The sequence below is a fragment of the Ostrea edulis genome, chromosome 6 (assembly GCF_947568905.1).
Source record: "Ostrea edulis chromosome 6, xbOstEdul1.1, whole genome shotgun sequence".
NCBI lineage: Eukaryota > Metazoa > Mollusca > Bivalvia > Ostreida > Ostreidae > Ostrea > Ostrea edulis.
This window is the reverse complement of record NC_079169.1, coordinates 70,208,685-70,223,915: the sequence shown is the minus strand read 5'-3', so window position 1 is coordinate 70,223,915 and position 15,231 is coordinate 70,208,685. Positions and strand designations below refer to the sequence as shown.

General features: G+C 34.3%; 1 protein-coding gene across 3 annotated transcripts in view; it reads right to left on the bottom strand.

The window, feature by feature from the left end:
- Positions 1-14,855, bottom strand: part of LOC125647498 (atrial natriuretic peptide receptor 1-like) — a 41,764-nt gene extending 26,909 nt beyond the window's left edge. The window contains exons 1-9 of one of the 3 annotated variants that reach the window (XM_056140654.1): positions 14,776-14,855; positions 11,119-11,236; positions 8,000-8,068; positions 7,322-7,399; positions 7,109-7,213; positions 5,928-5,999; positions 5,500-5,647; positions 4,217-4,378; positions 3,028-3,196 (exon numbers count right to left, since the gene is read on the bottom strand). In XM_056140654.1, coding sequence (XP_055996629.1) covers positions 3,028-3,196; positions 4,217-4,378; positions 5,500-5,647; positions 5,928-5,999; positions 7,109-7,213; positions 7,322-7,399; positions 8,000-8,068; positions 11,119-11,232 — 917 coding nt within the window. In that variant the 5' untranslated portion in view covers positions 11,233-11,236; positions 14,776-14,855. Of the gene's footprint in view, positions 1-3,027; positions 3,197-4,216; positions 4,379-5,499; positions 5,648-5,927; positions 6,000-7,108; positions 7,214-7,321; positions 7,638-7,999; positions 8,069-11,118; positions 11,237-14,775 lie in introns of those variants that run through there. The other 2 variants (XM_048874182.2, XM_056140653.1) reach the window with 2 other exon arrangements.
- Between the last annotated feature and the right edge of the window lie 376 nt (positions 14,856-15,231).

Genomic DNA, 15,231 nt, shown 5'->3' with positions numbered 1-15,231 from the left:
CACGGAACTTTAGCGGAAAACGCGAACATTCTTTTATAACGCGTAACTTTCGCAAAAATAAAAAAAACCCGCGTAATATTCGTGTTATAACGCGTAACGTTGGCGAATAAACGCGTGATTTTCGCATTCTAAGACGAAATTTTCGTAAATAAACGCGTTAATTTCGCATTATAACATGAAAATTACGCGTTATAGCACAAACCTTTAACGTTATAAAGCGTAAATAGCGCTTATCTATTAGTTGCCATAAACTCCAATTCATCAAAGTAGCATGAAATAATTTGTTTATATTCCAATGAATAAAAATAACGACAGACCTGTTCAGCTGTACTTTGCAATTTTGTAGATGTACATGTATATCTCTTGATATAATTTGACTGCTTTATGTAAGAAGATCATCTTACTGACCTTTATTACGGCGTACTTATTTTGTGTAATCAATTGTCACTTAGAAGTCTTTGTAGACAATAAATTATGTTCAGCCAAATCAAAAGCATGTCAAATGACAAAGTTACAAAACAGTAAGTTACAAAGGTTGCTGTGAGAATTCTATGAATTTTTCTCAAAGATAGCAGCCAAGGGACATAACCTATGTAAAGCGTGGATTCATCTATTCTCGGAAGATAATGAATTCTGTCACCTATTTCTTTCTAGTGCGGGGTTTTCAGGTTACCAAATGAATGAAAAAAGTAGATAAGGCATTATTTATCCAATACCATAACTTAAATTCAGAAATATAGTGGTTAATAATCCAATAGTTCTTTAAAATTCTGTGACATTTTAAGACTTGATTTCAATGGACGAAACAATATATCCCCGCATTAAAAGCTGTTGTTGATTAAGAAACACTTCTACTTTGCATTCAATAATACCTTAATAGCATGTTTGCTAAACATTCTGAAATATGCGTGAGTAAAATGTAGGTGTGTTAGTGTGTGAATATAGTTCTTTAACGTTTTTACATGTATAAATGCATAAACGTCCATCTTCGTTCATTGCACTAATCACGGGTTCCTGTTTTACATAACTATATTTGTATAGAAAAATTCGCATTATAACCAAACAAATACGCGTATATTCGCAAAAGCTTCGCGTTACTTCGCGAATGTTTCGCGTTATAACGCTTTTATTCGCGAAAGTTTTGTGTTGTAACGCGAAAAATTATATTTTTTTGTTCAGCTATAAAAATGAGCTCAATGGACTTTCATATATCAAAGTATTTTATACGTAAAACAAATTAGAAAATTTTACAATCGTTTGTAGTTTGTTTTACGTTCTTTCAAATAGATGTATTTCCTATTTATATCGAGAGGTTGCTAACTGTGGGTAAAGTGGCAAATATGTAGAACTATGCATGGTGCCCAAGCCTATCCTGTGGAGGATTCTTGGAGGAAGCCACTACCTATATTTACGTGCAAGGTTTCACGCGATCAATGTACAATTAGGCTGAAGTCCACAGTTTTTCAGTCCCGAATCGAATATTCTAACCAGTGAGTAACAACGATTAGTGCTTACTACCATAGCTAATAAAGTATGAAATCTTTCACTTTGGTAAATCCAAATATCAACGTTTTTACTAATAAAAAGGTGAAGATAACGATCAGTGATCAATCTCATAATTCCTATAAAGCATACAAAAGTAATAGTAGGGCAAACACGGGCCCCAGGATATATCAGAGGTGGGATCAGGTGCCTAGGAGAGTAATCACCCCTGTCAACCGGTCACACCCGCCGTGGCCCATATCTCTTGATCAGGTAAACGGAGTAATCCGTAGTCAAAATCAGTGTGAAAAGAACGGTCCAAGTATGGAACACGTTAGACAACATTTGACCCAATAATAGGTTGTATTATTATGGTATTGGTAATTTATATCGTTATAACGACCATGTAATTTGCAAAATGCTGCCTTTAAATGAAGTGCTGGAAGTTGACAATGGAGAAGCTGAATTCATTCCGTTTGTCATTTGAGTTGTTGGTTTGCCGTTAGTACCTTTGTTCATTAAGATATCTAAGTATGAAGAAGATGTGGAAGACCATGTGGTGTCTTTTATTTCGAGTTTATTGGAATATTTCAAAATAAAAGAATCAAGTTTTATCAAAATGTCGATGAAACATTAACTCTACTAGACTAGATTATCAAACATATCAGAAAGTTATTCAAGGAATAATCGTTCTTGTTTTAACTCAAGTAAGTCAACTTTTAAGAAATCAAAATCTAGGTTATCACTGCATTAAAACAAAGTACCACCGTTCTTACTATAGAAAATCAAAGTTTTACTGTAATATTGAATCAAAATATCAAAGTTTCCCTTTAATGAATGCAAGATGAAGATAACAAACAGTGATCAATCTCATAACTCCTATAAACAATACAAAATAGATAGTTGGGCAAACACGGACCCCCCTGGACACACCAAAGGTGGGATCAGGTGCCTAGGAGGAGTAAGCATCCCCTGTTGACCGGTCACACCCGCCGTGAGCCTATATCCTGATCAGGTAAACGGAGTTATCCGCAGCCAAAATAAGTGTGCCAAGAACGGCTTAACAATCGGTATGAAACAGGTCATACAGCATTTGACCCAATGATAGGTTGTATTGACGAACTAAATCGTTATAACGACCATAGAATTTGCGAAATGCTGACTTTAAACGAGACTGTTGAAACCCCTGTACCATCAACTTGTTTGTCAGTAGCTTACCTCGATTTAAAAACTGACTATACGCAGAACAAGCTCTTGCATATCGAATCAGTTAAGATATATAAACACCATATGCAGGTGATAATGGAATATTGCTACATAAATATGGGAAGTTGACGATGGAGAAGCTGAAATCATCCCGTTTGTCATACAGCTGAGTTGTCAGATTGCCGTTAATGTCTACTTTCAATAAAAATCTGAATCTAACTAGTAAAGCTTACCGTATAAAATTAAAAGAAGTGTGTGTAGCATGTATATGTCATTGTAGAAAGTCGGGACGAATTATGAGGAGAAAAATGGGATTGGATCCATTTAGATTTTTATTACCAGTCTAATCGTGAGGCTTCCTTTTTGATGGTAGAAAAGGATGGTCTGGTTTTAGGATTTTCGTTCCAGCAAGACTTCATTAAATTAACCATATCTTTGTCAACATCTGCAACATCTAACCGAGGCCGAAATGGAGTTTCGTCAATCTCCGTAAGTTTTCTTATTATTTCTGAAATATATATGTAAAATCATTAAGCCTTTTTCACCGTATAAAGATACTAGATATGAAATGATAAACAGCTGCATACAGCACCAATGTATCATTGTTTATGACTATATTTATGATGAAAGGTAAAGATAGCGAACAGTGATCAATCTCAGCACTCCTATAAGCAATACAAAATAGAGAGTTGGGCAAACACGGACCCCTGGATATACCAGAGGTGGGATCAGGTGCCTACGAGAAGTAAACATCCCCTGTCGACCGGTCACACCCGCCGTGAGCCCTATATCGTGATCAGGTAAACGAAGTTATCCGTAGTCAAAATCAGTGTGCCAAGAACGGTCTAACAATCAGTATGAAACACGTCAGACAGCATTTGACCCCATGATAGGTTGTAATGACAAACTAGGTTGTTATAACGAGCAAAGAATTTGCGAAATGCTGACTTTGAACGAGACTGTTTAAACCGCATTGTTTGATGCCTTTATTTAATTGCTTTCATTTTCTAAATATGAGTAACCTGTAATAAGAGCTAAGTCATATCAAGGATACCTATGTGTTCTGTGGATTTATAATGCAGGATTCCCCAGGTATTGTAACTGGGTACAATTTTTATGTAACAGGGTATTCCTGAACATTCAGAATCTTGATATATTTTCTTTGTGTTTCTACATAAACAAAAATTATGGTTTGATTCTTTTAGAATCTTTCTCGCATTAAATGTAAACAATATTTCGAGAGAGAAAAACAGTGCTATGTAATAAATAAAAAAGAACATGGTTACAAACATTGTTTTTATACATGAAAGAACAATTCTATAAGAACTGATCATTGAAGATTACTTTTTGTACGAGCTATGATTACTAGTAAACGAATGGTTGAACAACGTTTTGCGTAGAACAAAGTCAAATATGGAATAAAAATACGGTATGGTATAATCATAATGTACTGGATATAGAATTAAATAGAATAAAATATCTTTCATCTGATTCATAATTAATCTAATTTATCATTTTCTTGACAAACCTTCCAAAGACAGAAATTCTTTGTCGTCCTCAAACGGTTCCTTACGTGACAAAATTTCATACAGAATTATCCCGAAGCTGTAAACATCAGCATTCTGCATTTCCAAAACATCGCTCACGGGTGTCTGTTTACGCAGTAATTCAGGGGCCACCCAGAGAGAATCTGTGTATTTCATAAGTAAGGTTTTATTATTTGTAAAGCATGTTACACAACCATCAGAAGATTATACACCGGTATATATACCTGTGATTTTCTTACTGTTTAAAGAATGTGTGTGATTTCATTAATTTTATATACCAATCATGTTAATTTACACAATATTTATTCAATAATACAATGTATATATATGTACAATATTATATACCTGTAGAATTGACCAGCACACACACCCTTATGATATCGATAATAAAGGTATTGTGTTAGATTCTATAGTATAATGCAAAAAACAGTGCAGTTTAATGTTTGATGAGTAGTGGCGGTTTAGCTTACATTGATTCATATTTTAGATGAATTTAATACAATTCTAGTCGGTATATTTAGACAATTCTGTAATGCATATGTTGTGTACAAGTTAAGATGTCGTACAAATACAATAACCTGCACAACACACAAATACAAGTTATAACATGTAAACATTTGGTCTGTTAAAGTTATAGTTTGCACAGGATGAAATTGTGCCATTCAATAAACTGACGTTCTGTCATTCTGACACATTTCCAGACCTTTCAGTTGACTGAATGGCACAATTTCATCCTGTGCTGTACCGAATTAGGTAAAAATAAGTTTCGTTTAGAACAGAATGATATAATAATATGATTAATAGGTAAATCTATAATGGAGAGTGAAATGAAGAAAGGAAATCACTAGCCAATTTTTCACAGACTGAAAAAGTAAATAACTTCTTCAAATGAAAGTAAAATTTTAAAATAATTTAAATTTAATCAGAGGATTTTAAAAGTGAAGGTACAAAAACAATTCGAGGGAAATGCAATAAAAGAAATATGAAAGTGAAATACTCTCTAACATTTTAAGTTATCAATTTATGCAGGTAGAAGTTTATGTAACACTTCAGTATCTCCTATAATTAATCAAACAATGTTCATATAAACGCACGTTCAAAAGCAAAGATCACAAACGATTGCGAGTGTTACACACGTGATCACGATAAATACACGAACGACAATATACGTTACAAGGACTGTCTACCACAACAGACTGTGCCAATTCTAAATTTAAATGTGTATTTATTAACCTATAACCTATTATAGGAACATATATCATACCTTTATTGGTGACATCTATATCGAAATCTCGCAGAGACTGTATTCCAAACTCAGTAACTTTTAATACAAAACGACTGTCGATGACACAATTCAAGCTGGTTAGATGGCCGTGGTATTTTAAGTTGGAACCATGGATGTAGTCCATTGCCTGTAAATTTGAAATATATATATATATATATATATATATATAAACACTAAGTTCCAACAACAAGTTGACAACGAAGAAGCTGAAGTAATCTCGTTTGTCATACAGATGAGATTTTTATTTTTCCGTTAACGTCTGAGTATAGTAGTTTTAATCAATACAGCATTACATATTGTTCAAAATAGTCGCCATAGATATGAAAATCATACGGACTAATATTCTGAATAAAATAGAATATGGTTAATCACGCATCGTTTAATCCGCGATAAAGAAAACCTTGTACCTGAATGACGTCACACGTTAAAGAAGCCCTGACATCCCAGTTTAGAGTGAAAGATTCATTGCCAAGGATATCCTACAAAATATAAAGTTATGTTAAACCCTTTCTCTCAATTACACGAACGAAATGCGCTTCAAGACAATAAAGAAATTAGAATCTGAGTTTTGTGGTACTGTCAAATATTTCGAAAGTATATTTTGAATTTCTACATTGAAAAGGAATTATAAAAATAAACAGAGAAATAGGGGTCATAGTACTTTTGATTGAGCGACAGTGTGTTAAACTTGACTATTTTGCACTTTTAAAAAGGCACTGTTAACTTGCGTTTGTTTGTAAGTGTCAACACAATGTAAGCAACACACAATACTCGTTACATGTACATCAAATTACCGCATTCATGCATTTTGATATGTTTAATACAAGTAGGTTGAAAATAAATAATGACCATTTTACGCTTAAACTAGGGAAATATTCAATATCTTGAAATTCAGATTTAAAGAGCAGTCTAATAGACTAGACTTTTCTAAGAAGCAGTGTTCTGTTTGGGACCAGATCAACCAGATTAATGAACTTACTACATCTGAATTAGTTCAAAGTCTCTCCCATTTGTATTATGTATTAGAAAATTGAAATATATATCTACTCATATAAATATTGACGATAGTTATGACGAAACAGAAATGGTAGAACCGTGCATATTTAAGACTCTCTCATTGACACATCCTTCCGCAACAAAATACAATCCAAATTCATGAATTAGCATTTTTTTTTTTGAAACTGTTAACATTTAAAATTTATCATTTTAACAAGTTTTTATCTATTTTTCTTTTTCTTTATAACGAAAACGTGTGATTTTCTGATGCTAACATATACTTCAGTTTTTTGTATGTCTGACATCTTTAAAAAGGTGGCAATATATACACATTTTCTTTGGTTATTATTTAAATTTAATTACATTGAATGGAAAGCAATGCAGATTTTCCACTTTCAACCATTAATATTGATAAGTCACATGAGGGTGGAGCTACCTTAAATATGAATATAATGATAAAATTATGGACTAAGAATAAAAAAAAAAACATGAATGTCGTAACATTACAGATCAATTATTTCCTCCAGTCCTGACCAGTTATGAATTTATATAAGAACACAAACAAATGACGTTTTGATCAAAACATACCTACCCTTAGATCACCACGGGTACAGTATTCATTCATGGCGTAGAGACCCGATGGACCCTCAGTCAACCCAATGAACTTTGTCAAGTTGTTACAGTTTATATTTCTCAACTTAAAAAAAAAACTTGCATAATTTCAAATAGCATCTAGCATTTTATAAAAAATCTTACAGAAATTAAATTAGGTTAATTACAACCGTATACTTGTATTATTTCATACCTGTAATAAGTCTAACAAGAATTCTCTCGTACTGGGGAATACGTCTCGGTTGAACTTGAAAAGATACACTTTTGCACCCTATTTAAAATAAATAGACTAACTGATAATTGAATGGAATCTCATTCTATGAATATTCATTAATGTTTCTAGCCATTGCCTCTTGATTGGATGCTTCTAATTTAACAAAACTGACACATGACATAGTTTTATTAATGTTTTCCTTTATACGTTTACGCTTAATATACATGTATGAGAAACATTAATTTTACAGACTAGATTGAATTTTTCTTGATTGACACTACACGAGATTACAATTCATCGAAAGGATTTGTACGAGATATTTGTATGAACATGAATAAGTATCAACAAATATTGTTATTTCTCTGACGGGTTTTAACTCTGATAACTTATAGCTTGTACTTTATATTAATACAAAAATGATTAAAATGAACAGAAACAGGTTCTACAAGAATTAGGCATGTTATCTACTTGTTCCCGTCAAACGATATAATTTTTTTTTTAATTTTGTTTACCGAATGTCAGTAAATAAATCACGCAAATCCAATCTCATTAAAATCAGAATTCTAAGATCCGCACCGTATACTCTGCGTAATGGTATTGTAAGGATTGTGAGCATATCTTAGGATCTGATTTAAATTAGATTGACACAAATCAAACCTTATATGTGGCCACCATGGAATTTTTATATTTGATCGCGCTCAGTTCTTCATCGCACAATGACTTCAACTGAATTCATAATAATCATTGTCATTATACTATAAACATAATTTTTTTTTGTTGTTTCTATCGAAATGTTTCTTAAAACAAGAGGCCTATGGGCCTTAACGGTCACCTGAGTATCATGTATCGATCTGTAGATATATATACATGCATTGGTTTTCTACAGATCCCCACAACTCAAAAGAAATCCTTATAATAAACAATAATGGGAGAAGAAACAAAGTCACAGAAAATCTTTAAGTAAACCATGTAAATTTAGGGGCATTAATTTAAGGAAAACATGTTGGCGACCTATTGTAAGACTTAGTTTATAGAAATGTGTTAGTTAGGTATACTACATCTGTGATACACAGCACAATTATATTTACTGGAATAAAGTGACTAGTCACTATCCTCTACTACATGTGCAATATTGTCAAAACTCTGCACTAAAACTTGTATAGAATTCCCTATGTGGTCTATGTATAACTTGTTTAAATTAGTAGCCCCCCCCCCCCCCCCCCAATAAAAAAACGCAAACAATTTTTATGAGTTGTTCAATTAGTTTTATTAAATAGATGACAACTCTTATAGCCTCTAGTCTACAAATTCAGCGAGTCACAGAGTGACAACTCTCACAGTGACAGTGAGAATGTGAGAACAGCGAGGGAACGCAATAGAATGACCCGTGCATCAAAGGACCCCATTGGAAATAAGCTTTCGAACTTTCATGGGTTATCCTTGGTATTTATGTATGTATATTTGTATGTATGTATATACCCAATAAACATTCTTAGAAGTCATTTTATAATACTTTCTACAAGTCATCGCTTGTATACATGCATAAGTGCCATATTTCATTTAAATGCACAGGTATGCAATAATATGTTAATCTACGTTATGTACATGTACCATTTTTGTTCGATGTCAAGAAATATTACAAAAGCAACAACCAGCTACGTTATTCTGCCAGAAAATAGTATAAAATCAAAGAACAAGGCCCAAAAAATTTCTCTTTATAAAATGTGTCTGGAATTAACCTTATTCAGCGTTTTAAGAAAGTAAAATATATGCCAGGTATATTACATCGACAAAATCAGAATGATATTCCTAAATGGATTAGCATTATGACATCATGAATAAGACATTTCTCGCCTTTTTCTCAAAATAAGCCTGAAAACTGTCAAATGAAAAGATGTGCGCATGTGTCTAGCAAAATGAAAATGATATATATTGTGTATTATTTTAAGATGAAAAACATGCTTGAATATGAATTTGCTCGACGCATGCGCTGTATGTTTTCTGAAAGGAAAACCATCTGAATTTGTGGATATTTTCATTTAAAATGGCATTTTTGCAATTTTATGCCAACTTCAAGCTCTCGTCATATGACACAAATCCTTTTGCTGATCAAACTGAGCGAATTTTGGCTAACCAATTCCTTATTTGAATGACAGGGTTTGAGCTCCAAGTGAAACCATCGATATTTTGGGCCATATGACTTTAGAAACTTCTTTATTTAGATTACCAACTTATCATCAGTTTAACATTCAGTGCTGACATTATCATAAGTGGAAAAGTGGTCCAACAAAACAGCAACATTTCCTATTTGCACATGGCTAGGTACGAAAAACAAACTATTACTCTGGTTAGGCGCTTTCTCGTGGATTATAACTCGGGGTGTCAATTTTATTCGGATAGCCTAGTCGAATACTTGGGAGGCTTTTGTCGAGCGATAGTCGAGTACTCGGTAAAGAAAAATTCCCGGACTGACAGGATACAAGTGTACCTAAGTTATTAGTACCTTTCACCGTTTTTCCATCATGGGATCTTTTAAAACATGTCTTAACAGTGGATATCGGAAGCATCCTTACAGACTGACATCCAAACTCAAATTTTAACACGAACGAATTAAAACCTTTTTTACTTCACCCTTACATGATTTTTTTAACTCACAAAAACTCTGAAGCCTTTAGAATTTAAGAATATTAAAAAAAAAAGGTATTTTCAACGAGTACTCGACTATGAAAAATTTAGTTGATGATCGGTATGGCCGAGCGATAGTCGAGTACTCGATGACATCCCTAATTATAACTCATTTACCTTGACCAGTAGTGAAGAAATGACAAAATATGTAAACTAATTGCACTGAAACGACTCGATACTTGAGGGTACGAATTACATGTGTATCCTTCTACGGTTTTCCTACATACTCATCACTTGAAATATCGAACCCGATCTTAAATCCAACCAGATCATAAAAGCAAATCACATAAAATGCACTTAATGTCCTTGTCTGATCACATATCAAAGTCAGTAAATGTATCATATAATGATGCCTGATGTTATTGAAGTAAACTAATATATTTTCTGCTGATTATTTGATTTTATGATCGTTTCTAGCGACGATAATGTGCATTCTTGTCTAAAGTTTGGATCCTTATTTTAGACCCACCATACCCTTGGGGATCATAATTGGAACGCAATTCAATATGCCCTACCCGGGGATGCTTGTATATTAATATAAATAAGTATGTCCCTGTTGTTTTTTGAGAAAAAGAGTTTTAAAGATTTTTCCTATATATTCTATATGAAACTTGATCCCACGAATGTGTCCCAATTTATATCCTCGGGGATCGTGATTTGAACAGACTTCAATCTGCGCTACCTGATAATGCTTGTATATTAATATCAGTAATTATGACCCCGTCGTTCTTTCTTGAGAACATTTTAAAGTATTTTTTCACACACGCGCACGCACGCACTTCCACACACATCCCCTTTACTCATGGATGTTTTGTGGCAAGTTTGGTTGAAATTTGCCCAGTGGTTGTGGAGAAGATGAAAATGTAAAAAGTTTACGCAAAGTAGACAACGACGGACAAAAACAGATCTCAATAGGTCACCTAAGTGGCTCAGATGACCTAATACAATAAAAAAATTACAAATGTTGGTTTACATGCTGAACGTATTCATGTACATTTGTATATATACTTATAATCTTTCTGTTTTATCAGTCATATATTAACTAAAAACAAAATTCTACAACATGAAAATCCAATAACAGAACTGACAACCTTGGCCACGGAGAATCCTATGCTACAATTTTCGCTCCTACCACAGGAAACCCAGGCTAGATCCTCCCATGGAATCCGCCACCAGTTACTGTGGATTTCAGACTCGCTTTTCATTCTCCTATGAATTCAATACATACAGAGAATATTTGAATGTACACCATAGAAAGTGATAAAAACTGGTGTTCAAACATTACTTCTGTAATTTGTAAAACGCTTTCAAGATGCATCTTACCTTTGCTTTTATCTGTCATTGTGGCAATCTCTACCCAGAGTTGTCGTTCCTTGCTCTCACTTTGAGAGCAAAGATCGACAACTCTGGGTAGAGATTGTCATTATGGCTCATCTGAGCTGAAAACTCCAGTGAGCTTTTCTGATCATCTTTTGTCTGTCGTCTGTGTTTCTGGCCGTCTGTAAACTTTCCACATTTTCGAATCATCCTTGTGGGAAATGGATTAAAGTTCCAATGAAATACCATACCTCTTTCAAAGGAGAGATAATCACGAAAATGCAAAGAAAAGGTGGGAACATATAAAAATCTTCCCATGAACCAATGGGCCAGAAAAGTTGAAAATTACATGAAACCTTCCTGACATAGTGCATATTCAAGTTTGTTAAAATCATGCCCCCCCCCCCCCCCCCTATAGGGTGGGGTCAGAATAGGAAATCAAAGTTTTACACGTAAATATATTTATTAAAGATGTCTTTAAAAATCTTCTTATGAACCACTGGGTCAGAAAAGTTTTAAATTACATAAGTTAGATTCAAGTTTGTTCACATCATGGTCCCCGGTGGTAGAGTGGGGCCACAATAGGGGTTTCAAATTTTTATGACGGTTGACTACTATGGTAGAATTAGACAAAACACATATTGCATTTATTCAATAGATAAATGACAAAGTAATAAATAACAAAGGTATATCACAACTAGAAATTTGGACAGTAAATAAAAAATAAGGTCAAATTTGACTATAGCAACAACCCCAATAAACAATATAATGCAGTATGACTAAATACATAGATAAGGTTTGACTAGTAGTGCAAAGTAGCAAAAATAAACAACTCATATGCAATGCTGTGACAAACCTAATCAAAGATCTACAGGTAAAAGTGAACAAACAAACATGTACAGAAAAATACAATATGGTCGAGTCATTGCTGTGACAAAACTTAATAAACAATATACAGGTAAAGGTGAACAAAACACCTATGTTCACAAAAACATACAAGATGGGGTGTCATAGGCTACCGCAACAAAACAGCATAGTGAAAAAATAGAACCTAAAAAACCTGGCTTGTTGCCACCCCATCACACGGCCACAGCACAAGGTGGGTAAAACATTTAAGACCAAGGATAAGGGCAGGTACATGTAACAGTCTAAGACTGTGATAAAGCAGGGATACAAATTACCTAGAGCCCCTGTCTCTAGGAACAGAAAGATTAGCTAGAGACCCTGTCTCAAGGAAACAGAAGTATTACCTAAAGCCCCTGTCTCTAAGAAACAGAAGTATTACATAAACCCCCTGTCTCTAGGAACAGAAGTATTACCTAAAGCCCCTGTCTCTAGGAACAGAAGTATTACCTAAAGCCCTTGTCTCTGGGAAACAGAAGTATTACCTAAAGCCCTTGTCTCTAGAAAACAGAAGTATTACCTAAAGCCCCTGTCTCTAGGAAACAGAAGTATCAGCTAGAGCACCTGTCTCTAGGAAACAGAAGTATTACCTAAAGCCCTTGTCTCTAGAAAACAGAAGTATTACCTAAAGCCCCTGTCTCTAGGAAACAGAAGTATCAGCTAGAGCACCTGTCTCTAGGAAACAGAAGTATTAGCTAGAGCACCTGTCTCTAGGAAACAGAAGTATTAGCTAGAGCACCTGTCTCTAGGAAACAGAAGTATCAGCTAGAGCACATGTCTCTAGGTAACGTGTGTATTACAGGTTGGAGCTCCTGTCTGAAGAGACGGATATATCACTTGAGAACCAAGCACAGCTCATTTAAGCTACAGACTGTTAGCCCAAGGTAATGAAGGGGACACGATGTACTTTTTAAAAGCATCATCGGCCGATCTTTTGAATTTGAACTTCTGTGTAACCCATGGCAGCTGCCGTTGTTGCTGCTCTTATTCTAGAGTTATGAGCCTGATGCTGTACCAGGTCTAAAGTGAAGGGCAGCGCGAAAATTTTTATATGCTGATATATATATATATATATATATATATATATATATATATATATATAGCACAAAAATAGCAATGAACTCTTAAATGAACATAACTGCCCTAAGTGAAGAAATATTTAATATAAAGCACAGAAAATTTCACTTTATTTGGATGCACACTTCCGCCCCTACCCGGGGCTGAACTCACGACCTGCGGAACCAAATCTCCTAGCAGCATGTAACCAGCGCGCTAGACCGCTCGACCATCTAGGCAAGTCAAAAACTTGCTTTCGATGACGATGGAATTCTCGCCATTCCATTCTCAATGACCGTGTAGCGTGTGACAGCGTGGCGAGAATCCCATCGTCATCGAAGGCAAGTCGAGCGGTCTAGCGCGCTGGTTTCATGCTGCTAGGAGATTTGGTTCCGCAGGTCATGAGTTCAACCCCGGGTAGGGGCGGAAGTGTGTATCCAAATAAAGTGAAATTTTCTGTGCTTTATATATATATATATATATATAATACATATATATACGAAAAATCTTTTAAAATATCTCTTGAACTATTTATGCTAGGACTGTCATATTTTGTATATACATTCTTTATGGCAAGAACTTTCATTATTATCATTATTTTTGTACATTTGTATAGCGCTTTATCTAATTAAGACAATTACCCTAAAGCGCTTTATCTAAATAAGACAATTACCCTAAAGCGCTTTACATTTCCGTGTAAAACAAAGAACAATAAATACATATAAAATAATACTATAACTGAGGCGTTTTTGTTTTTTTTCGTAGTTTATAATATACATAGATAACCGAATTACAGATTAAATGCAAGTTGTTAAAGACATGTTTAAAGTTTGATTTTAAAAACAGCTAATGAACCTTCGACACGAAGATCATGCGGGGGGCAGTTCCATAGAGTTAATGAAGAAAATCAAACCATCTTTCCCACAAGGATGATTTGTACCAAGTTTAAATGGGATTGGCCCAGTGATTCCATCTTCGCTAGCCAAGGGTGACGATACACGGTAACACCGTGTATCGTCACCCTTGGCTAGCGAAGATGAGTGATTCTGGAGAAGATGAAAATGTGAAAAGTTTACGGACAGACGGACGGAGACACAGACAACAAAAGGTGATCAGAAAAGCTTAGGTGAGCTAAAATGACAAGATAAAAGCAAAGACAAGATGCAACTTGAAAGTGTTTTACAAATTACAGAAGTAATTGCTGTTGATGCATCTCTGTGAATTCATTTTCAGATATTTTGTGATCATTTAGAGCTAGGTGGGCACCATAATATGGGGTCAGAATTTTTCATGAGAATATACATTGATAAAAAAAAATATTTTGAAATTCACAGCTAAACAACGACAGGGCCAAGTTGAATCAGGTGAGCGATTTGGCCCATGCTATTGTTATCCTAGTATATGATATTGGCTTCAATCTCATAAAAATATATTTCAGGATTTTGTAAATCAATCAGTTAAAATTTGAATACCTGTAAACGATGAAGACTGTGAATCCTAGGACCACTATCACACTCGAGAAGACGATAGAGATAATCGCAATCAAAGGAAACTCTGTAATTAAAGAAGACGATAGAGATGATCACAATCAAAGGAAACTCTGTAATTAAAGAAGACGATAGAGATAATCACAATCAAAGGAAACTCTGTAATCAAAGAAGACGATAGAGATGATCACAATCAAATGAAACTCTGTAATCAAAGAAGACGATAGAGATAATCACAATCAAAGGAAACTCTGTAATTAAAGTATTATTAAAACAAGCTAATAACAATCAAAGGAAACTCTGCAAAAAACAAACATTAGGAAAGTAGTGCATGCCAATACATAGTGCCCTGCCGGGTGCAAAAATTATTATATAGCAAATAAATAGTCTATCATAAAATCTGCGTAAAATCTAGAGAATGTTAGCGTTCAAAATCTTGAG